Source organism: Odontesthes bonariensis, chromosome 8 (genome assembly GCF_027942865.1).
Source record: "Odontesthes bonariensis isolate fOdoBon6 chromosome 8, fOdoBon6.hap1, whole genome shotgun sequence".
In the NCBI taxonomy this organism is placed as follows: domain Eukaryota; kingdom Metazoa; phylum Chordata; class Actinopteri; order Atheriniformes; family Atherinopsidae; genus Odontesthes; species Odontesthes bonariensis.
The window spans coordinates 1,819,459-1,844,076 of NC_134513.1; the positions used below are offsets into that span (position 1 = coordinate 1,819,459).

General features: G+C 42.8%; 2 protein-coding genes across 7 annotated transcripts in view; one reads left to right on the forward strand and one right to left on the reverse strand.

Moving 5' to 3' along the window:
* lrmp (lymphoid-restricted membrane protein) overlaps positions 1-10,503 on the forward strand; it is a 45,586-nt gene extending 35,083 nt beyond the window's left edge. Inside the window, exons 31-40 of one of the 6 annotated variants that reach the window (XM_075471282.1) lie at positions 467-601; positions 690-837; positions 1,960-2,000; positions 2,107-2,175; positions 2,451-2,509; positions 3,480-3,578; positions 5,533-5,661; positions 7,868-7,894; positions 8,347-8,504; positions 9,698-10,503. In XM_075471282.1, coding sequence (XP_075327397.1) covers positions 467-601; positions 690-837; positions 1,960-2,000; positions 2,107-2,175; positions 2,451-2,509; positions 3,480-3,578; positions 5,533-5,661; positions 7,868-7,894; positions 8,347-8,504; positions 9,698-9,840 — 1,008 coding nt within the window. In that variant the 3' untranslated portion in view covers positions 9,841-10,503. The remainder of the gene's footprint in view (positions 1-466; positions 602-689; positions 838-1,959; positions 2,001-2,106; positions 2,176-2,450; positions 2,510-3,479; positions 3,579-5,532; positions 5,662-7,867; positions 7,895-8,346; positions 8,505-9,697) is intronic. The other 5 variants (XM_075471283.1, XM_075471285.1, XM_075471284.1 and 2 more) reach the window with 5 other exon arrangements.
* On the reverse strand, positions 10,497-24,590 carry dnai7 (dynein axonemal intermediate chain 7). Its single transcript, XM_075472591.1, has 17 exons — positions 24,555-24,590; positions 23,722-23,809; positions 22,076-22,164; positions 20,431-20,535; positions 20,199-20,336; positions 19,847-19,981; positions 19,661-19,764; positions 18,540-18,692; positions 18,333-18,468; positions 17,821-17,841; positions 15,592-15,661; positions 14,131-14,294; positions 13,915-14,047; positions 12,740-12,954; positions 12,497-12,658; positions 11,894-12,007; positions 10,497-10,899 (listed from the first exon to the last, which is right to left on the reverse strand). The coding sequence occupies exons 1-17, from the start codon at positions 24,588-24,590 to the stop codon at positions 10,624-10,626; spliced, it is 2,139 nt and encodes a 712-aa protein (XP_075328706.1). The 3' UTR covers positions 10,497-10,623.
* Positions 24,591-24,618: the final 28 nt, after the last annotated feature.

Here is a 24,618-nt window from a genome sequence, read left to right on the forward strand (position 1 = left end):
AAATCAGATTTATTTATAGCACATTTCATGTACAAACAATTCAAAGTGCTTCACATAAAATAAAAGCATTGCAGCAGGGAGTGGAAGAAGCATTAAAATACATAAAAGAATATAAAGAGAAACATTTAAAATCATTTAAATGAATTTAAAAACAAGCAACAGTCCAGATAAGTTCAAAGATATCGTGCAGATTTCATGCATAGACACATGAGAACAGAAATGTTTTTAACCTGGATTTAAAAATGTCTCCATTTGGTGAAAGTTTAATCTCCACTGGCAGTTTGTTCCACTTGTTTGCAGCAGAACAGCTAAATGCTGCTTCTCCATGTTTAGTCTGGACTAACATGACTTTAAATGTCTGTATTAATGCTTAAAGGCTCGTAGTTGCATAGAAAACTGGACAGGAAGTCCCAGTTCTACCCGGTGGAATCCTTTCTGGGTGCCTTAGTTTCTGCTTTCCTCTCAGGCTCTCACTCCCTTGTGCGAGGATGAAAGCCAGTCTATGGAGATCATCCAGAGGCTCCAGAAGAACCTGGATATTCTCACCCAGTCCATGACCCGAGTGTCCAGTCGCTCCGAGATGCTGGGAGCCATTCACCAGGTGAGCAGAGGCCCGACCCCACACTGTGTGGATGGTGCGCAGTGGCACCATGATGATGACTGTTCTGATTGGCTCTGGGGAACAACAGGAGAATCGTATCGGTAAAGCCGTGGAGGTGATGATCCAGCATGTGGAGAACCTGAGGAGGACGTACACCAAGGAGCACGCCGAGCTGCTGGAGCTGAGGGAGGCGCTCATGCAGAACGAGAGATCGTTCGGCTCGCAGACGGAAAAAGGTTCGAAAGGAAGCCTTTAAAACTATTCCAGCATTTCTAGTTTCAACAATTTTTATTGATTTTCCACAATGAATTATCGAACAGACAGCAATAACAATAATGAAATAAAATAAGTAATAGATAAGTACATTCAGATATCTTAAGAAATATACATGTACAGTATATATTTAAAAAGGGTAAATAAAATAAATAAATGTGTAATAACAATAGTAGTAATAATAATGATAATAAGGGTAAAATAGAATAAAGTAAGATTAGGTAAGATTTCCGTTCTCACTTCTGTATTGGTGTCTTAATCCTCATTTAATGGAGTTTGTAAGCTTTTGTAATATTCTATAAAGGGGGTCCAAATCCTCTCAAATTTTTAACTGTAAGAAAGTGCATTATATCTTTTATCCATTTTGGAAAGGTGGGAGGAGTCTATTCCAGCATTTCTGTTTGGGATCACATAAGGCATCTTTATTTATATAGAGCATTTCATACCACAGGCAACTCAATGTGCTTTACATAAAGATCAAATCAAATTTATTTGTATAGCACATTTCATGTACAATTCAAAGTGCTTCACATAAAATAAAAGCATTGCAGCAGGGAGTGGAAGAAGCATTAAAATACATAAAAGAATATAAAGAGAAACAAATAAAAAGAACAGCATGAAGCAGCATGAAAACAAGCAATTTAAAGAGAATAAAAATTAAAACACACAGTTAAAAGCAATCAAAGAGGGGCAAAAAATAAATAAAAAATAAAACAATTAAGAGGATTTATAGCCTTATGCTTTAAAATGATTTAAAGAGAAATGTTATTAACCTGGATTTAAAAGTGCTCACAGTTGGGGCTGATTTCAGTTCTGCTGGTAGTTTGTTCCAGTTGTGTGCAGCATAACAGCTAAAAGCTGCTTCACCGGCTCCAGTTTGAGCTCTGGGCTCCACTATCTGACCTGTCAGCAGATCTCAGAGCTCTGCTGGCTTTATACTCTGCCAGCAGGCTGCATATTGATGCTAAACTGATGGCTTCTGGGATAAAATACAGAAACTCATAGAATGAAACTCTGTTGTATGCATGTTTGCTAACAAAGCTAGCGTGTAGAATATAATGTGTTCACACTGTTTCTCATTCCAGATGACTACCGTGGCAAGAAGCTGTCATCCCAGTACAACAAAGTGGGTTGTGTACGGTTTTATCCTGCAGCATTCCTGCAGGCTTTGTGTGTTTGATGATGGAAAAGTGTCTGACTGAAGTGTTCATCTCCCATCTGCGTCCTCACAGTCGCAAACCAGGCGACTCAGCCTGGGACCGGTCCCCCGTTCTGCTGGCAGCAACATGCACTTTGACATGGTAAGAATCACCAGTCATCACAGCTTTAAAACTGCCTTTTTTTGTTTGTTTCAGTCGTAGAAGGAGATGTCAGCGTGTAATAAAAAGGCTACTTACGGACCGTTTAGTGAGATGAAACCCTCCAAAACCGGATGGGATATGAAGGAAAACGTCCCAAAGCTCAGAGCTAGCGGGTCAAACTCTTGGCTCACGCTGTCTCTCATCTTTGGTGCAGAAGTTGCTCTTTGCTCAGGACTGCTTTCTCCACTAACTCATGTGCATGGTGTCCATCGCAGGCCAAAGCACCAGACGGCTCAGAGGCTGACGCAGAGAGGCTGACCCGGCGCTCCCCATGGTAGGTGCTGGGATGTGCATGCTCACTGTAAATCTGCAGGATTGTGACATCATTAGTGACATCGTGCTGTCTACATGGCAGAGGTGTGAGCAGAATGGCATGTGTGGGGGGGCAGTTAGCTCATCTGGGGGGGCAGAAAACAATCCCTGAAAAAATGGGTGGAAAACCACTACTACAAATTCAAGCATAATAGTAATAATAATAATTCAGTTCGGTAATGAAAATATGGTCACGCTAGCATAAATCATGACCGTCAATTTTGTTAACAGTGTGGAATTCTTTTATGAATTTTTTTTTTTGTAAAGAAATGTAGAACTTGTATGATGTATGCAAACGCACCATTACAACTATTTTGGGGAGGTTTTTTAGACCAGGACTTTAGGATGCATTAGCTTTTGTTTAACATGCTCCACATCGAGGGTTTAAACTCAAGTAGATACCTGGGGCAAGACATCCAGCCAACTCCAGCTTTTTATTACCTTCATTAAGTCTACATTTCAGATCATTATATACAACAAAAACATCCGAAAATGTGAAAATCGCCTTTTTTTTGTTTGTTTTCAGCAGCAAGGGGTTAAGGTTACGGAGGGGGGGGGGGGGAACACGATAACAAAAAATAAATAAAGCTATAAACTTTGCAGATATATGCTTTTTTTTTTTTTTAAATCACCACCTGCATTTATTCTATCAATACAAGACACAAACAGAGATAATAAATCGTGGCCTTTTTTCTGGCCAGTTTTCTTTGGATGGACAGGGCATTTTTCAGGGCGGCAGTGCCCCCCCCCCAGCCCCCCCGTAGCCACGCCCCTGCTACATGTAGGGAAATATGGAGTGTTTAGGTGTCTGCCTGTAACACAACTGTTCTTTTCTTGGACTGTGGCTGTTTACTGGAGCCCACGAGGCTTGTTGTGTCATGACTTGAGGGTTGTTGTTGTTATGCCCCCTATGTGATAACGGCGGCTCCCAGGAAAGTGGCTGGGAAGAGCATGGCACGCCCCCCACTAAAACGGTTTGTTAGCTCGGGGGCCTGGGTTGACTCGGACGAGCCCTCTCTCGTGATGAAGGGGTAAGACGTGCGCCGGCTGTGGCATGCAGGTCCTTTCAAAGCAAACCCTCATGCATCAAGATGGCCGCTCTCAGGTGTGACATCCTCACTATCCACTCCTGACATCTGGAGAATACGGGGCTCTGCAGAAATAAGTGCAAATCTCATCATAATTTGATCCTCCTACAAAGATGGCTGCATTTTCTCTTCCTGAATTTAGTTCCAGACAGTAAGCAGAGTGTGATGAATGAGTTCTGACTGCACTGGAAAAAATCTAAATCTTACCAAGTATATTTTTCTCATTGAGTATCTCATTACACTTAATATGAGACTCAACTGCCTAACAAGTATGCAGCTTAAGTCATTTCAGCCAGATATAGGGACTGTTTGGAAGACAATACATCTGGAATATCTTGTTAAAGGAGAACTCCGGGGCATTTGAAGCGTGTTTCCATTGCTAGAGGTTGTCATATACTGACAGTAGGACACAGACAGGTGCAAATCGGCGCTCCCTGTGTGGAGATCGCGCTGTGCGCGCAGCCTGTCATGCGAGGCTAATACGTGGTGGCTAAGGGGCAAGCGCTAACCCTTCCACGTAAAACAACAACTTGCACACAGCAGAAACGTCACACCACTTTATAACCCATCCGACAATAAAGTCACAAGCCTTACCATCAAAACCATATGCATGGTTCTCACATTACTGGCATGGGGACGTTACAAAACAACTTTATAAACAGCATGTAACTCACCGGCTGGTTGTAGGCTCGCGCATGTGAAAGCCCAAAAGAGTCGATGGACGATACTCCCATATACAAAACAATTATCTTCTCTAGAAAAACTGCGTTCAAGTATTTAAAACATTACAACAATACATGCCCAGTAATATTGCATGAGAACCATGCATATGGTTTTGATGGTAAGGCTTGTGACTTTATTGTCGGATGGGTTATAAAGTGGTGTGACGTTTCTGCAGTGTGCAAGTTGTTGTTTTACGTGGAAGGGTTAGCGCTTGCCCCTTAGCCACCACGTATTAGCCTCGCATGACACGCTGTGCGGACAGAGCGATCTCCACACAGGGAGCGCAGATACGCACCTCTCTGTGTCCTACTATCAGTATTTGACAACCTCTAGCAATGGAAACACGCTTCAAATGCCCCGGAGTTCTCCTTTAAGTGAAAAAGTCTTGAAAACAAATAGTTTTGAGTCACACATATCATATAAAACAAGCTTTTTTTTTTTTTCATTTGAAGAGGTTTTTAAGCTTATTTCAAGATCACTTTTATCTCAAAAGTCCTAAATATCACATCTTATTTCAAGAAATCTTGACAAGCAGATTTTCACTAGTTCCATTGGCAGATTTTTTTTTTTGCTTATTTCAAGCAAAAATGTCTTTTATTTGTTGTTTTTTTACTTATTATTGGAGGGGCATTTTTTCCAGTGTATGCAGGGATAAACTGAAACGGTGCAAAGAAACAAAAGAAAAATAAAGGCAAGTTGGTCAGGAAACCGGATAAAAGCAGTGATGATGACACCAAACCGCACGGCAGCTATCTTTGATGCATCTGGTCCATCTTTGCCCGTCAGATGCTTACGTGTCTGTGTTTTTATGAAGGTGAAAAGCTGCTGTTTTCACTCATGTTTCATCAGGTCTTAATTGGTTAATTGCACCCGGTGTTGAACACAAAAAGCATTTAAATATTTCAGCAAATCAAATCCTCTAAAAAGTTGCCAGCTGTGTCTGTGGCTTCATGCTTTATTGGAGGATTGTGTCTGCTCAGCTGGGAATCTCCTGATTGCGTTTTTAATGGGCTCCCTTCTCCAGGAGCGTCCGCCCCGGCCTGCTCTGATCTGCACATAACGTTGTGTATATGCGTGCATGTGCTCACCGAGTCACTGTGGCTGCAGGTTTGCTTGTGTGTGAATAAACTTCTGAGGAGTGTGTTTGTGAATGCCTGACCGTGCACGCCCACAGGAGGTCCATCAGCAGCACGGACAGCCGGCCGGAGGACGAGCAGAAGGAGGAGCCGGCGGCGGAAAGGAGGAGGTCCAGCCTCAGTGAGCTGGGCAGCAAGCTCACCGCCCTCATTCTGCCCCTCAAGATGTTAGTCCAACCCAGAGACCACCAGGAGCCCACCAATAGCTAACCACCGCTGCTGCAGCGCTGCCGCACAGCTGCGGCGCCGCTGCGGCACCGCTGCTGCGCCGCTGCACGGTGAAAGAGTTACTGAGCTGCACCGAGGTTCCAGATGTTCCCAGCTGAGACATGAGATTAAAGCGGTGTTTGAACTCTGTTTGAACTCTGTTTGAACCAGTGTTGGTCAAGTTACTTTAAAAAGTAATTAGTTACAGTTACTAGTTACTGCTCCCAAAAAGTAATTGACTCAGTTAAAACAACTCACATTGTAAAAGTAATTAGTTACTCAGCAAAGTAACTGTGGCGTTATTTTTTATGTTCTATAACGCTGTTACGTTCTATAACATCTTTAACATCAAATATGTTTATATTAACTGATTGAAGAATAAAAACACTAAATACAGTAATTTAGAACATTCTGTATTTATTTGAACTCAATAGATTGCAGCCTGCCATTTGATGCATAGAAATAAAAACATAAATATTGAATATAAAATGGTGATGGTGGTCACCTGTTTCTGACCCGAAAAATCGGCATTTGGGGTTTGGTTAGCTAGCTGCATTTGGGCCTGGGGTTGGGTTAGCTAGCTGCATTTGGGGTTGGGTTAGCTAGCTGCCTTTGGGCCTGGGGTCGGGTTAGCTAGCTGCATTTGGGGTTGGGTTAGCTAGCTGCATTTGGGCCTGGGGTCGGGTTAGCTAGCTGCATTTGGGGTTGGGTTAGCTAGCTGCCTTTGGGCCTGGGGTCGGGTTAGCTAGCTGCCTTTGGGCCTGGGGTCGGGTTAGCTAGCTGCCTTTTGGGCCTGGGGTCGGGTTAGCTAGCTGCCTTTGGGCCTGGGGTCGGGTTAGCTAGCTGCCTTTGGGCCTGGGGTCGGGTTAGCTAGCTGCCTTTGGGCCTGGGGTCGGGTTAGCTAGCTGCCTTTGGGCCTGGGGTCGGGTTAGCTAGCTGCATTTGGGCTTGGGTTAGCTAGCTGCCTTTGGGCTTGGGGTTGGGTTAGCTAGCTGCCTTTGGGCTTGGGGTTGGGTTAGCTAGCTGCCTTTGGGCTTGGGGTTGGGTTAGCTAGCTGCCTTTGGGGTTGGGTTAGCTAGCTGCCTTTGGGCTTGGGGTTGGGTTAGCTAGCTGCCTTTGGGCCTGTGGTCGGGTTAGCTAGCTGCCTTTGGGCCTGGGGTTGGGTTAGCTAGCTGCATTTGGGCTTGGGGTTGGGTTAGCAGCTGCAGAAGCAACAAGTGCTTCTTATTCGCATGGGTTGATGTAAGGTGCTTCATTAGATTTGAGTTACTTGAGGCAGACGTGGATAAAAAAAATTTCCCTGGGCATAGCGTGCATGTTACATGCACATTCTTGCCCTTTATGTCCACGAGTGAGAAGTAGTGCCGGAACTTCCAGTTAGAGAACGCTACCTGTGAACTTCCCTGGCTCGTCGCCGCTGTCTTGTGTGTGTTTAGTCGTCAGCGCGTGCAATGAGAGCGTGAGCAGGGCATCCGCCCACACAGCCAGTCATCATCGCATTTGCAACGGTGTCATCATCCCCACCCCTGCTCTCTCCAGGCAGCATGCAGCTGATGTGTAGCCCAAAGCCTACAACCAAAGTGTAGTAACGCGCCACTTTATATTCTCAGTAATGTTAACGGCGTTGTAACGATGGGAAAAGTAATTAATTAGATTACTCCGTTAGTGGAAAAATAACGCCGTTAGTAACGCCGTTACTCCCAACACTGGTTTTAACTCACCCAGTCGCTGATCTGCCCCACTGACCGGTCTCTGGAGGTCTCTGGAGGTCTCTGGGGGTCTCTCATCACGATCCTCGCTGCTCATGCTGCTCAGCCAGCTGCCCTTCTGCTGTAAACTATGATATTTCAAAGTTGGATGAACTGATGGAACCTCCTGAGCGATGAAACTCTTTCATTTTATGTGATGCATGTCGGTCAGCTTCGAATCCTGTTGACGCGATGTTCTGACTGTATCAGCAACAAAATAAAGAGAATGAAATAAGTTTCCCTCAGCTTTTTACTGGGATCCCTGAGTTTGAGTTGTTTGGTGCACGGAGCGCACGGCCTCTCTTGCTTGAGCCTAACAGCCCGTTCATCTTCTCTGGGCCTGCTCCTCTGCTAACGTGATTACAGATGGTGTTTATTCTGAACTTTCCTCTCCTCCTCTCCTCTGAACGTCACTCAGGAGTCAGGATGAGCTGTTTGTAACGCTGTAAGTCTGAAGGGAGGCGATGCAAAGCTGGAAGTGCTTCTGGATTCTGCCTTAAAGCACATTTATGTGTCTGTTATAGCACATTTATGTGTCTGTTATAGCACATTTATGTGTCTGTTAAAGCATGCCAAATGCCCGTCTGTCCTGTAAGAGTGGGTGAAAGGTTCGCTGGAACCCGCTTTGACTAACTAATCGCTGTGATCTGAAGCAGCACGGCTGCTTTTGTCTAACGAGCTCTAACCCACCTCCGAGCCAACTGTTGTGACAGTTTGGGTGTCTCAGTTCGGCCACGTCTAATCACCTGCTTGCTGTCTGCTGCGTAAGTTACCACAGATGAGTTTTCCTGTGATGGCGAACGCCCATCGCTGCTCATTTTTGGTAACTTTGCTTGCTTTATTGCCATCTTTCACGTCACTTTTGTTCATCCCACAAAAACGTTTTCTTTCCTTTAGTCCGAGTCCTTCGTCCAGCCCCACGTCTGCAGACCCAGGAACGGCCCCGTGTCTGTCCCATGGGATGACCAATCACCGGGCGGCGGCGGTGGCGGCGGCAGCGCCCAGAGGAAACAGGGGGCTCTGGCTCTGGTTGGCTATCGTGGTGGTGCTCGCAGGTACTCATTGAACTGATTCTCACCCAACAGTTTACTCCCTTCACTCTCATCTCACCTTAAGATGAAGTGTTTAATTGTTCATTAAGTTAATTTTAGGGCTGGGCAGCGATTAAAATGTTTAATCTAATTAATCACGATTCCCTGATTCTAAATAAGGTAGATGACTGTCTGTTCATGTTTTATATATATATATATTTAATATAATATATATTTTAATAGTTTTTTAACGATAATTAATATTATTTTATTTATTATTTTATTATTATTTTTATGATTTATTTATTATTTTTATTTTAATCGCCTTAAAGCAGCAGTTTATGTCTAAAACATGGAGTCTCTACCTCGCAGTCACAAAGCCGCCGTCCTACAGGAACCCAGAAGGGACAAACCAAGCGATCAGCATGTTTACATTAGGGCTGGGCAACGATTAAAATGTTTAATCTAATTAATCACATGATTTCCCTGATTAATCACGATTAATCACATTTGTACGCAGAATCCAAAAATGAATCTAAAAGTAGTGTATAGCTTTTAGCATTTAGCTTTATTTTAAATGTGCTGCCATATGAATGAAAGTGCCATAACATTTGTTGTGCAAACACACTTTTAACATCAGCATCTTTCTGTAGTTTTTATGTAGAAGCCTCGCTCCACTGTCTGTTTCCTTGAATGACTTGCTGCTATCAGTTGTGTGTTTTGCCTTTAAGTGATATTTTAGACTGGAACTACTACGCTGAGAAGACAATTCAACTTGACTGTAAATGCAGAAGTTTCTTTAAATGTATTTTGAAATGCGTGCTTTTATGTTGAAACAAGTAAAACGGGAAGTAGCGCCGGTTAGCTCCGTTAGCTTCACACCTGTAACGGTGATGCTACCTGCTAGTTTATCTTTATTTTATTACTCCATGCTTCGTGGTGTTTGCTGTAACTGTGTGAATGTGATGCAGAGGAGAAGTGGAAGAACTTTAAAATGAAAATGGCCGAGTAAAAGTTCCGTACCCTTCTCCATGTTTGGTGGATCCGCCGATTACTTTCTTTTCCTGTTCCACAGCAGCAGACTTTTACAATAATAAAATAAATAATAAAACGCGATAATAACCAGTTAACTCGCCCAGCCCTAGTTAATTTATCATTAAAAGGTGGTTAAGGTGTGTTTTCCAAACGGACTCCAGCCTATTCTTTGCCGTGCACAGGCCTCCTGGCACTGCTGGCCAGCCTGGTGATGCAGCCGGCGGTGGATGCAGCCCCGGTGGGGACGGGGGACTCCTGGACGACCATCCAGCAGCTGCTGTGGCCCTACGCAGGGCTTCGGCACAATGGACAGCCCCCCGTCTAACCCGAGGACGCCACTGCCCGCCCGTCAGCTCTTTGCAGACTCTCTGTGCACTGAGGTGGGGGCTGGAAAAGGGACGGCGTGCCACCTCTGAGCAGAGGCTGCTGGGATGTTTTCAGTCCCTAAACGAGACTCATCTGGACGGCACAGGCCAGGCTTCAGGGGAGCGTCGACCCTCTGGAGGATTTTATGCATCGCATCACGTTTGCTGCGTTAGTTAGTCTGTGTGTGTGTTCATGTGTCTGTTTACAGGAGAAGGCCGGATCCACCACAGTCTGGCTCATCGCTGACCAATCATGTCGCAGCTTTTACGCACCGACCATCTTTCAGTGGGTCAGTCCGACTGCCGTGTGGCTCTTTAACACATTTCATGCACTTAAGGAAACACGAGACTGCCAGCTTTTTTATCGTCGGTTACAGAAGACATTTCAGAACCTAAAGCTATAATAAATCTTTCATTTTAAATGTTTCTGAGATCAATATTTATGAGTTTGTTAGGTTTTTTTTGAGTGAGAAAATGTGAATATGTGTGTTCTTCAGCTACTTTCTGCAGTCGCAGTGACAGGTTTGGATGCATCTGAACTTCTGACTGCTTCTGTAAAACTCTTTGTTCCAGTTTTAAGACCAAAGTTGTTTTTTTTTTAATGTGGTTGTCACAGTTTTGAACATCATACACTTTTGTATGTTCCAAAGAAGACGCGTTGATCTTTGCACAAATAAAGTAGCCAAATTCTACCGTGGATTTGTTTTCTTGCCACATTTCCCCCTGAGGGTTGAGCGAGTAAGTTAGGAATAAGCCAGAGGCCTGGTGGCACAGAGCAGGCTCTGCACGGTGTCCACGAACAGGTGGTGGGAGCTCCTGCTCAGAGCGGCTCCAGCGGGGCTCATGTCGTCCTGCAGCATGTGGATGAAGGTGGAGTGGAACTCGCTGCCGGGGTGATGGTCGGGGGAGAAGACTGCGCTCTGCTCTGTGATCTCCAGCCTTTGGCTCCTCTGAGCGCCCAGCAGATACAGACTCCACGAGCCTTCGGACACGGGGTCGGAGCCGCGGTGTTCACAGACCTGCAGGAGATGATTCATGGTTACGCATCTGCAGAACCTGCACTGTTATCCACAGAAGCAGGTTTATTTTAGCCTTCCTCGTGCTGAAGGTGCACTCCTTCCCTGCCGTGTCCGTTTACATGTCAGCACGACTCTGACAGATGCATGTTTTTTTTTTTTTTTTTTATCAAGGTCTTTTTATTGAAGATTTTCACAATATACATAATACAAACAGTATACTGTATCTAGTCTAATCCCCAGTATCCACCCATCTTACCCTAACTTGAAAATATAATCTAACAGAGATGTGGGGGGATATAAGGGGAACACTGGAAAAAATGCCCCTCCAAAAATGAGTAAAAAAACAACAAATAAGATGTTTTTGCTTTAAATAAGCAATAAATCTGCCAATGGAACTAGTGAAAATCAGCTTGTGTAGATTTCTTGAAATAAAATGTGATATTTAGGACTTTTGAGATAAAAGTGATCTTGAAATTAGCTTAAAAACCTCTTCAAATGAAAAAAAAAGCTTGTTTCATATGATATATGACTCAAAACAATTTGTTTTCAAGACTTTTTCACTTAACAAGATATTCAAGATGTGTTGTATTAAAACAAGTCCCTATATCTGGCTGAAATGGTGCTTGTTAGGCAGTTGTGTCTGATATTAAGTGTAATGAGATATTTTGACTAGAAATGAGACAAATATACTTGGTAAGACTTTGATTTTTTCCAGTGAAACAATTGGAGTGTGAGGTTATAAAGTTCCATAATTGTAGATATCTATAAAAATGAGGCCTGGGGATACCAAATTTGTTTACCAGTTGCTCAAAAGATGCAAAATTATTGTCTACATAGAGGTCCTGCAATGATGGGATCCCACTCTTAAGCCAGATACCAAAGGCTCCGTCTAGTATTGAAGGGGTTGACAGATGCATGCTTAGCTGCAGAAGTGGTTGGAATGAATGAACCTTTGTGTGGCTGAAGCTCATGGGGAGGAGATGAGCTCTTTTACCTGCAGGACCAGATGCTCGGCTCCACATTTGGCGTTCCACCTGCTCCAGGAGAAGGCGCAGGCAGAGGCAGAGAGGGCCATCTGTTCATAGGTGGCGTGTTCTGTAAGTGGGTCCTGGAGAGGGCAGAAATTAAATGCACATTTCTGATCTGTTTGCAGCTACAGAAGTCTGATATGTTGCATCCATTTAACCATTATGCTGCTGAATGCTTGGCAGCTCTAACCACAGCGCGGCTGACCTAAAGCAGAAGATTTTAACCTGGTTAAAGTGTTTTTTTCCCCCTCTTTTCTGTCTTCTCAAACCCCAGCTGGTGGAGGCGGATGGCCACCCTTCCTGGTTCTGGTTCTGCCAGAGGTTTCTTCCTGTTCAAAGGGAGTCGTTTCTCTCCACAGTCGCCTCAGATACGCTCAGGACGGAAGATTGGACTGAAGACAAGTTTCTGTGCAATCTGTTGGTTTCCTTAGCTAGGAAACTGTTTTTTAATTGAATGAATTGGATTATTTTATAAATAATCCACTTAAATAATAAAATTTATTATTTAAGTGCCTTGATGACATTTGTTGTATTTGGCGCTATATAAATAAAACTGAATTGAAATGAACCTTTTTGCAGACGCTGACGTATTGGTCTGTGTACTCGTTGACAAAGATGTTGATCCCCACATCCAGCATGGCTCTCTGCAGGGCAGGTCCGCTCATCCACTTCCCCAGGAGGTGGGAGAGGCCCGTCCTCTCCTGCTCTGCCTGCAGCAGGCACTGATTACCCTATAACACACACACACTATCACAGCCAGGCCACGCTGGTTTTAGTTTCCTCTGGCGCTGTGCGTGCGGTCGGCCTCTTGCCTGAACGGTGATGTTTAAGTTGATGAGCGCCCCGTTGACGGTGTAAAGAGCGGCGTCCTGGCCCAGCGGACGCAGCTCCCAGCTTTGAAAGGGCAGGTTGGCGTAGGTTTCCTGCATCAGCACAAAGGGCTGAAAGGACTCCATCTTGAAAGAGATTTTGGCTTCTGCTTCCTCGTAGGAAACATCTGTGACACCGTCCATCCGCCACTGCTTTCCTGAATAAAACATTTCAGTGTCCATGACTTTTTGGTCCCTCTCTAAATGTCTGCTCACACACAGAACTGCAGTGTATGATGTGTAGGGATGGGAATGGAAAACCGGTTCTTGTTGAGAACCGGTTCCCAGTGTTTCAATTCCTTGGAATCGTTTGGCGATTTTGCAAACGATTCCCTTATCGATTCCAGTGGGCGCGAATGACGTCACCACGCAGCGTTGCGTGGCGAGTCCAGCGCAGCCAGCAGCCAACAGTAAACATGGCGCCCAAGCGGTACAAACGCTCGAAAGTTTGGTTCCACATCCCTAAAAAAGACGACAACAGGGCAACTTGCAAAGTGAATATTTCACCAAAGGGAGGAAATACTACCAACATGCAATAACTATGAATGAATGTCGCGTTTTCGATCTGCTCCGGACTAACGTTGGTGAATCTGAACCCAGCAACGTTAGCAACGTTAGCAACGTTAGCAACGTTAGCATGTCCTCGGCTAACACTGCAGGTAAATAACTAACAAACACTGCCTATCATGTTAGCACCATTTGCCTCATTGTAAAAGCTGCTGTTAGTAACGGTTAAGGTTAAATGAATGCCTTCTCAGGCATTACATTTAGATGAAATCATGAGAGACAGAGCCTGACTGGCTCAGAGCCAGAGGCTGGTGGTACTACCCCCAGTTCACCTCTACCTCCAGCTTCTCCTTTCACCAGAGCAGGAAGAGTTAAATTACCCAGGCCAGGATAGACCAATGTGGACCTCACCGTTGTTGGGTTTGTGAGGTCACGACTCGTGTTACTTCTAAACTAAACAAAGTTGATGCTAATCGACCGGTTTGTTGTCCTTTTTCTCCAAATGAGAATCGATAAGGGAACCGACAAAGAACCGAATCGTTAAGCAGAATCGAAAATGGAATTGGAATCGTAAAAATCTTATCAATTCCCATCCCTAGTGATGTGTGTACCTGTAGCATCCCAGCGAGCCACCTGTGGAGCTTCCAGGAATATAACCGAGTCGGGCAGAGCCACGGACACCCCGACGGGGGGGCTGGACTTCTCTGTAGGGCAGCTGAACACCTCTAAGCCTGAGTCCAGCAGCTGGAAGAACCAAGCACAGATGTGAGGACGTGTGCAGGAACTGTCGACCCCGGCGCTGACGTGGGACCACCTATCTGAGTCACCTGTCTGATTTCCCAGCCGTTGACCTTGTGAGCTTGAGGAGGGAGGCGGAACACGTCGTAGTAGAAAACCCCCCCCAGGGGCGTGTACTGCATCAGATCTACAACTTGTTCGCCCTGGCCTGTCGATGTCAGCGACGTCCGGGGGCTGATCGGGTCGCCTTCAGCTGAGGAGAGAACAGAAAGTGTTTTTATCTGTGGAAAAGTGAGAAAAATGGGCCTTAAATTTACTAAAAGCACGAGCATGAACTTTGCTTCAAGTGGAAGGTAACACACACTGATCTATCTATCTAAGTTTATCTGTGCGGTACAATTCAACTACAAGGGGATTCAAAGTGCTTTACAGAGACATTAAAACAGTAGAAATAAAAAGCATGAGTTAAATTTTAAACAAAAAAGAAATAAATAAGAACAATAGATCAAATCAGGAGTTAAAATGTGATTAAGTTTTGAGCTTTATTCAAACGCAGCTGAAAATAGGCGTGTCTTCAGCCTGGACTTAAACACACTGAGTGTTTCAGCTGATCTGAGGCTTTCTGGGAGTTTGTTCCAGACATGTGGAGCATAGAAGCTGAATGCAGCTCCTCCATGTCTGGTTCTGACTCTGGGAACTGATAGAAGACCGGATCCAGATGAGCTGAGGGGTCTGGAGGGTTCATACTGGGTCAGAAGGTCCCTGATGCATTCTGGTCCTGGACCATTCAGAGCTTTATAGAGCAGCATCAGAACTTTAAAGTCTATCCTCTGATGGACAGGCAGCCGGTGTAAAGACCTCAGAGCTGGACTGATGTGGTCCAGTTCTTTGGTCTCAGTGAGGACTCGAGCAGCAGAGTTCTGAATGAGCTGCAGTTTTTAGGTAGACCTGTAAAGATGCTGTTACAGTAATCAAGCCGACTGAAGATGAATGCATGGACTAGTTTTTCCAGGTCCTGCTGACACATCAGATCCTTTAACCTTGATATATTTTTAAGGTGATAGTAGGCTGACTTTGTTACTGCCTTAATGTGTTTTTCCAAGTTTAGGTCAGAGTCCATCACTACACCCAGATTTCTGGCCTGGTTGGTAGTTTCTAGGGTTAGGCTTGTTTAGCTGGAGAAAGTTGTGGCACATCCAGTCATTAATCTCCTCAATGCATTTACCAAGAGCCTGTACAGGGCCTCGGTCTCCTGGTGACATTGTAATGTATGTCTGCGTGTCATCTGCATAGCTATGGTAGTTTATTTTGTTGTTTTTTATAATCCGTGCCAGTGGGAGCATGTAGATGTTAAACAGAAGAGGTCCCAGGATGGAACCTTGGGGAACTCCACATGTGATTCTTGTCTGCTCAGATGTAAAGTTACCTATGGACACAAAGTACTTCCTGTTCTCTCAGTATGTTTTGAACCAGTTTAGTACAGTTCCGGAAAGCAGATGACCTTCCAGTTGGTTCAGGTTCAAACAGCATTTTTTTTTCCACCATCTTACCAAAGAGTGCCTCCACCTGAGTGTGGATCCGGCTCGTTCGGCCCTGTGAAGGCTGCCAACTGGCTTCACTCTGTCAGACAGAAACACCGTCGCATTAAAAACCGTGACGAGGTATTATATCTAGACTGTATAAAGGCTTCATGACAAAAAAAATCTCACTCCACAGAGTATGTTAAAAAATAAATGGGAAAATTTTTTGACAAATTGGACAAATCAATGTCTAAGTTTCACTGGGCTAATAAACCTGTGCGTATACGAAAAAAAAATATTGCAACTGCCTAAAAGAGTAGGGGGTCTTGCTCTCCCCAATTTTTTACACTATTACTGGGCAGCCAATATTCATAAACTGCTATATTGGACCGATAAATCCATGACCAACCAGCCCACTTGGGTGGACATTGAAATGTCTTCATCTCAGTCCTCATTGAGGGCGTGGCTTTGTTCTCCCCTCACTTTGTCAACGGCGAATGCAAGTAAAAACCCAGTAGTCAAACAGTCCCTCAAAATCTGGTTGCAATTCAGAAGGCATTTTGGCCTGAGAGACTGCTCAATCTATGCACCAATATTAGATAACCATAATTTCAAACCATCTATTACGGACTCTGCCTTTAAATTGTGGTTTGAGAGGGGCATCGTCACAATTAAGGATCTTTATGATGGTGGCACTTTCATGTCCTTTACTGGCTTATCGACCAAATTTAAGCTTCCTCCCTCCCACCTCTTTAGGTTTTTTCAAATTAGGAACTTTGTGCAGAAAAAATACCCTGACTTTCCGAATATTCCTGCACTAACCTTGGTAGATAAACTTTTCTTGTTGGACCCTAATCAGAGAGGGAATATTTCACATATTTTTAGGGCATTAGACTCCACTACCGCTGTCTTCCCCCCAAAAACAAAAAACCTATGGGAACAAGATCTGGGCCTGACCCTTGAGGAGGACCAGTGGGCTAATATTCTACAATTGGTACACAGCTCCTCTATCTGTGCACGACATGGTCTAATCCAATGCAAATTAATACACAGGATCTATTATACAAATCATAGATTGTGAAAATTCTACCCAAATGTTGCAGACACCTGTAATCGATGTAACCAGTCTCCTGCTGACCTCATGCACATGTTTTGGTCATGCCCCAAGTTGAAACATTTTTGGTATGAAATATTTGGTACCCTCCACAGAGCCTATGATGTTGGGGAGGATCCCCGTCCTCTCCCAGCTCTTTTTGGTATTCTTCAAACTAAATCCTTTGCAAGCGAAGCCCAACACTGCATGGCTTTCTGTTCTTTACTGGCAAGGCGTTTAATTTTGCTTAACTGGAAACATACTGCACCCCCCTCTTACAGTCGATGGGTCAAGGAAGTTCTTTTCAACTTGAAGTTGGAGAGGCTTAGATTTTCCCTTAATGGTTCATTGAGTAAATTCAACAGGACTTGGGACCCCCTGCTGTCCATCATAGACACTCTAGACATTGAACCAGAAGAGACGCAGGTCTGAGTTGTTGTTTAGTTATTTATTTACTTTTTTTTGTCCCCCTTTTATTTTATTTTTATTTATTTTTTCCTCCTTCTAATATTATTTATTTTCAGGTTGCTAGTATTTTTGTTTTGTCTCATTCTTTTTCTCTTCCCTTTCTCTTCCTGTCCTCCTGTTTGTGGTTTTAAATTACTTTCATTCATGTACTGTGCTTAGAACATGGGGTTGTTGGGGTTGTTGTGTGGGAGGGGCGGGTGGGTGTTTTTTCTGAAAATTGTATAACAAAAACAAATGAGCATTTTTTATGTTTGGGATCCACCCAATCCTTTCTATGTCTTTGTATTGTTGCTCAATAAAGAAATTAATAAATAAATAAATAAATAAATGGGAAAATTAAGGTAATTTTGAGATCTCGAAGGAGGAATGGTACAACTATTGCATCTTTCAATGGAAATGCACCAACTCGCATACATGGAGAGAATTCGGATGGAAATGTCGAATTAGATTTTTTTTATTACCCCAAAGCAGAAAACACACTTCACAGGAGAGGATTCAAGGTGCTGGAGACTGTGTGGGAGCCAGGATGCAAATCACATTTCTGGTTAGAGATACACAAAATATTGGAAAGTATATTTAATGTGAAAATACCTTTCCAGTTTTGCATTTTTATTTTAGGGAAAGATGATTTTCACCCAGCGCACTTCAACAATTACTTATTTGGTGTTCTGATATCTGTTTGTAAAAAAAAACATCACTAAGCACTGGCTGCTTCCTGACTCCCCCACAATAGAGGAATGGAAGGATATAGTTAACGAAGTATACTTAATGGAAAAAATTACTTTTTCACTTCGCCTACAAATGAACAGATTTATTAAGTTGTGGTCGGAATGGGTCTCCTATGTGCAACAGTCACGGCCAGATTTCGTGGAGTTAACAAATTGACAGATTTGGTTTTTGTGGTGTTGTCTTTTTGTTTGTTTTATTTATATATTTATTTAACTCTTGGGATTTATTTGTTTTGTTTCAGTTTTTCTTATAATCTGACACACAGCTCTACGGTCTAAGGAAGAGGTTGCTCGGTCTCTTGATTGTTTTATTTAATATTTTATTTAATTGTTTAAAGAAACCCAGATGTTGATGTCCCAACATACCATTTACATTTTTGTTACATCCCTCTGTTCTTTTTATTTTAATTAAAAAAATAAAATGGAAAAAATCAAATAAAAGCTGTGACGACCCGAAGCAGCAAGTTATCCTCCCATCTTACCTTCCTCCCCTCCGACCCTGGGAGGGACCGCACCTCCACATCATCCTCCTCCTCCACTCCTCCCCCGCCTTCTTTCGTCTGCTCCTGCTCGGGTATCTCAACATCTTCCAGAACCTTCTCGTCCCCTGCAAGAGACCTGAGAGTGCGTAGTTAGTAGCTCCAACATTATCCCATTTCTAGAAGCTGTTTTTGAGAGGAAACTCGGACCTGTGGCTGGGGGCTCCCAGGTGAGTGATCCTGGCCAGCGCAGACAGGTGGTCATAGTGAGTGTGGAGGATCCGGACGGCGATGTCGCTCACAGCGAGATGCTTGGGAAGCTCAAAGCCCATTCCAGCCTCCTCGAAGTTCAGACCCTTAAACCTGGATGCAGGAGTTGGAGAAATGTCACACCAGGGAGCCTGCACTGGAAAAAATGCCCCTCCAAAAATAAGTACAAACAACAACAAATAAAAGATGTTTTTGCTTGAAATAAGTAAAAAATCTGCCAATGGAACTAGTGAAAATCGTCTTGTCAAGATTTCTTGTAATAAAATGTGATATTTAGGACTTTTGAGATAAAAGTGATCTTGAAATTAGCTTAAAAACCTCTTCAAATGAAAAAAAAAAAGCTTGTTTCATATGAAATCCGACTCTAAACAATTTGTTTTCAAGACTTTTTCATTTAACAAGATATTCCAGATGTATTGTCTTCAAACAAGTCCCTATACCTGGAAAAAATCTAAGTCTTACCAAGTATATTTGTCTCATTTCTAGTCAAAATATCTCATTACACTTAATATATAAGACACAACTGCCTAACAAGTACTATTTCAGCCAGATATGCACTGGAAAAAATGCCCCTCCATAAATAAGTAAACAACAACAAATAAAAGATGTTTTTGCTTGAAATAAGCAAATAAATCTGCCAATGGAACTAGTGAAAATCAGCTTGTCAAGATTTCTTGAAATAAGATGTGATATTTAGGACTTTTGAGATAAAAGTGATCTTGAAATTAGCTTAAAAACCTCTTCAAATGAAAAAAAAAAGCTTGTTTTATATGATATGTGACTCAAAACAATTTGTTTTCAAGACTTTTTCACTTAACAAGATATTCCAGATGTATTGTATTCAAATAAGTCCCTATATCTGGCTGAAATGGTACTTGTTAGGCAGTTGTGTCTTATATTAAGTGTAATGAGATATTTTGACTAGAAATGAGAGAAATATACTTGGTAAGACTTTGATTTTTTCCAGTGTGGGTGTTGTGCAGTTTGTTTGGGTACTTGAGATGGACTCTGAAGGCAGACCTGCGTACAGCATCTCCGGCCTGACCTGGTTACCCACAAACCTTGCATTCTTCCTGAGGTTGGCCCACAGACACAGTGTTATCTTGTCATCTTTGATCACAGTCCGCATGTTCCCCGTCTCAGTGTCGATGTTTGCACTGGCCGTCTGTGACAAAAAAAACCACATAATGCACAGAACGGGCTCTTTAAAACACAAGTATCCTTGTTTTATTGTTCTTTTTAAATACCTTGAGGATCTCCTCGGTGGTCTGGAGGTGTTTGGAATGGATCAGCTCCTGCAGATTTATGAGAGCCTCCTGGTACCTCTGGCTCTCCAGCGGATCTGTGACCTCTTTGAGCAGATCCTCCAGCTCCTCCACCAGCTGCCAACAACACGTATGCACAGCAAAGAAAGAAATTCTTTTTCTGTACTCATCCCAGTTAAATAAAGGTTCAAACAAATCACAGATTGAGGGTTTTATCACATTTCAGAAACCTTTTCTGGAATGTGTTTTGTATTGTGCATTGAAGGCTTCATTCAGTGCCTCACTGATCATCACTCACACGTGGATTAGCATGTGTTCACAGGAACATACGGACCTGCAGAGCGACGTTGCATTGCTTCAGCACCTGTGGGATGCTGACCTCGGGGTCATCTCTCCACAAGCTGATGTATGTGCTGATCTCGCGCTGCGCTGTCGGGTCCGGTGCACCGTCACAGCGCATGTATCTCTCCCACTGAGCACAAAGCATACGCTGCATCGTTAGCATTCAGACAGATCTTCTCCCGTTAGGGATGCACATAAATGGAAAGAAATTCACCCAAACACACCTTGGCCTTCTCCACGGCGTCACGTTTCCATGCCGTTACTGCAGTATGGTTCTCCTCCAGCAGATGGCGGAGTTCATTAAGCTCATCCTCTCTGCGTGCTTGGTCCTGTCAGTTTAGTTTAGTTTAGTTTAGTTTATTCCAAGCAAAAATAATATACAGAACAAGCGGCTAAGTACATTACAATTTTTGTACAATACACAAACTGAACTTATTCGTAGTATTTCAGGAGTACATTTATACAACTTAAATTCAAATAAGCTTGGAAGGGAGTGGGACGAAGACAAGCTTATAGATTCCCACCCCCATTCAGTTCTTAATAAATAATAAGGCCGCCGCCATTTACATCATTAGTTCTCCATCAAATGTGTGTACATAGTACAGTTGCAAAAAAGAAAAGGAAAAAATACATACACATACACACATACATACACATGTACATATATATATATGTATACATACATTTCTCTTCTCCCCTTTCTTCTTCTTTAAAAAATACCAGCAATGGCAAAAAGAATACCCCAAGGGTAAGGCCTGTGAGTAGCTGATTATAACATCTTTTACTGTCGTACACAGCGATCTTCTTGCGCACTGTACTTTAATAATATCATTTTTTTATATCTTAGTTTTAAAAGGTGAATGGATGGGCATTGTTTAATATTGGCAGGGGTGGAAAGTAATGAATTACATTTACTCACGTTACTGTAATTGAGTACTTTTTATGAGTAATTTGTTTTTTTCTGAGTAGTTTTTGAAATGTGTAATTTTTACTTTTACTCGAGTACATTTTGACCCAAGTACTTTTACTTCGCTACATTTGAAACCCCTCACGTTACTGAGTAAAACAAATATTTATGGTGAAAAATGAAATGCGGGCGGAAATTTAAACAGCTGTCCCGGAACTGAGAGTCAATTGCGTGGCCTTGCCCTGCGCGCGCCCTTTCCATTGTTAAATAATCTGGTGTGGTGGATCCAGTAGGCTACCTGCGCTTTGGAAGATGGCTGCTGCTAACCTAGACGTGGACACTTTGGAGGAGGAAAGGTCCGAAGACGAAGAGGATACACATTCTGGAGGAGACGAAAGCCAGAAAAACCCGTGGCCAAATTTAGAAAAATTATTCGTTTTCAAACGCACGAAAGGCATTAATGTGATTCTGCAGTGCAAGATGTGCCTGCCAGCCAAAACGGAGCCTTCGGCTTTCAGAACATCGACTTCAAACTTACTTCTTTAATACACCTCGAAATCGATTAAAACAACTTGTACAGAATTTGATTCATGACTCATCCTTTTTTGCATTAAGAAACTAAAAGTAATTAAGTAACTTTTACTCAAATTACATTTTAAATGAAGTAATTTTGTACTTTTACTCAAGTAAATTTTGAGATGGGTAATTTTACTTTTACTCTGAGTAGAATTTAGGCAAAGTAAAGATACTTTTACTTAATTACAATTTTTCAGTACTCTTTCCACCTCTGAATATTGGCACATAGACTGTTCCATAGACGGACGCCACATACAGAGACACACATGGTTCTCCTCGTGGTCCTCACTGCTGGTACTTTGAATTCAGTGAAACACATCCGTGCACAGTGCGTGGACAGTTTGAGCTGGTGCTCAGTCATCAGGCGTACTCCGTTGCTACTGTACCTTTATCTCCAGCCTTTCTATCTCCTTCTGCTTCCTCTTTCTTTCGAGTCTCTCCTGTTCTTCTCGTTCTGCCCGCAGCAGGGCTTCTTCTGCACGACAACAGACAGCAGGACACGCCGAGCATCACCAAAACATGCAGAATGGGCTTTCATTGCTCAACATGTTCAGGTTGGAGAGACAGGCTGAAGGCCTCATACTCATGCCAGCAGGCTGCAGCAGTTCAGATGGACAGACAGATTACAGTCAGGATTACCTAAACAGTAACAATGCACAATGTTCTTTGTTTAATTGTATTTATCGCGGCCTTTTAAGTTTCCAAATTATATTTTCCAACAAAGGCCATGGGTGGCAGCAGGTGGTTGTGTTCTTGCACGCACTTCAGTTGATTGTTAAAAAATATATGTAGTTTATTTTTATCAACAAAAAATATGAACAAAACAATAACAAAAAAAATCTTACAATTTGGATGAAAACGAAAGGTAACTTATTTGAATTTAACAAGATTCTAAAAGTGGTCAAAAAATCCTTCCTCCACCACCTCCTCCCGTCCTCACACCTGGTGTGTTCTTAATCCGTCTGATTAATGGGCGGGTCTAAAAGTCACCAAAATAATTGAAACAATCTCAAATACAAAAATGAACCCCAGATCTTGACTCCAAATCAACCAAAGTATATTCCAATATCCCAAAGAAAACCAAACCGATAGAACCCATGACTTACAAAACATAAATCACCACAACAGTATTGCTGATATTAAGCAGTGGTTGGCCCAAAATTTTCTCCATTTAAATGATGACAGAACTGAATGCTTTGTGTTTGGGGACACTGTGACGGCTGGCTTTGGCACCTCGTCTTCAAAGTTCAGTTCAACTGTCGTTGGAGGTCGGACAAACAAATGAACGACGTCGTCGGGACTAGTTTTTTCCAGCTGCGTCTCCTGGCCAAAGTTAAAATGTTTTTAAGTGGTCATGACCTTGAGCAAGCCATCCTAATAAGTTCGAGGTCAGACTATTTTAATGCCCTTTATGTGGGCGTCTCCCAGTCTTCTCTCAGCCGCCTTCAGCTGGTGCAGAACGCTGCTGCCCGTCTTTAACCAACACCAACAGACGTGTGCACATCACTCCTGTTCTTAACTCCCTCCATCGGCTTCCTGTCCTTTACAGAACTGATTTTAAACTTTTAATGTTGGTTTTTAAAGCTCTTAACGGCCTCGCCCCGTCGTATTTATCTGAGCTTTTAACAGTCCTGGTAGAGCTCTGAGGTCAGCAGATCAGTTTCTGCTGGAAGTGCCCAGGTCAGAATACAAACCCTGGGGTGAGCGAGCCTTTTCCCAAAGCTGCCCCCAGGCTCTGGAATAAGCCCCCCGTCCAGCTGCGTCTCATTTCTGACCTGGGCCTCTTCAGATCCAGGCTAAAAACCTGCTTATTTAGGATGGCTTTAATACCCAGCAGCATGATGACACTTTTATCTTATTTTATCTTAATTGATTTTGTTGTATTTTATTCCTTTCACTGTTCTTTTATTGTTTTTATTTGTTTTTACTTCTTCTTCTCTTTATTTATTACCTGCTGTGAAGCACTTTGGTACACCGTAAGGATTGTCTGTAAAGGGCTGTAGAAATAAAGTACATTTATATTTACATTTACCTTCCTCTCGCAGCCTCCGCTCCTCCTCCTCTTGCTGCTGCTTCTCCCTCTGAGCCTTGGTCAGCTTTCGCCCTTTTTTGGCAGACTTCTAAGCCATCAACATATTACAAACGAGTGTTAAAGACGACTCACTGATCAACATCTACTCGTAGTTGGGTTAGTTGCTGAATATTGCTGGCAAAGAAAGTGAAATGGACGACTATTTTCCTTCCTGGTTACTCATCTGTGCTTATATGTCCACATTATGTGCCGACTGCCTTGTGCTCATACCTTTTCCTTTGGTGGCTATCATTCAGGAGAGAAAACAGAGGAAAAAGTCACAGAAATGCAAGATTTAAGAAGATAGATACTGTAGAAAAGAGTGCTAACGGTGACTGCTGAGTTCTTCTCAAATTGATTGATTGATTTTTATTTATTTGTTTATTTCGTCATTTAGTCATTTATTATTATTATTAGTTAGTTGTAGTATTTTTTACTAGAATTGGTATTATTATTGTTGTTTTATTGTTGTTAATACAATCTTTGTAAATATTTTAAAAAATGTTGAGCTACTTGACTAATTTGAATTTCCCCAATTGGGGAATGAATAAAGTATTTTTATATTTCTATTCCAACTTTGAAGGGAAGCACTGTAAGCTAGCAAACTGCAGGGCTCTCTAAAAGTACCTTAAACGACACTAAGTGACCTTTTGACTCTTTCTTTTTAAACGTTTATACATAAAGTTAATTTAAATCCTTTACTTTTTTCCAACCTGACCAGTTTTGAGACCGCTATTCCGAAATAAAATGGTAAAAATAACTCACCATTTTGTTGACTCTGTAAAAAGACACACTCCAGCGTCCAGGTAACCATGGGAACCTCCGCACATGCGTACTCGTACTTGTTTTTATTCGCGA

What these genes read in the sequence shown, in the direction of transcription:
- dnai7 (XM_075472591.1), bottom strand. Translation starts at nt 24,590, where the DNA reads ATGTGCGGAGGTTCCCATGGTTACCTGGACGCTGGA. An exon ending in AATGCAACGTCGCTCTGCAG is followed by an intron (nt 19,982 to 20,198) that starts GTCCGTATGTTC and finishes TGTTGTTGGCAG; the next exon opens with CTGGTGGAGGAGCTGGAGGA. An exon ending in CAGGAAGCAGCCAGTGCTTA is followed by an intron (nt 15,662 to 17,820) that starts GTGATGTTTTTT and finishes TCTGTCTGACAG; the next exon opens with AGTGAAGCCAGTTGGCAGCC.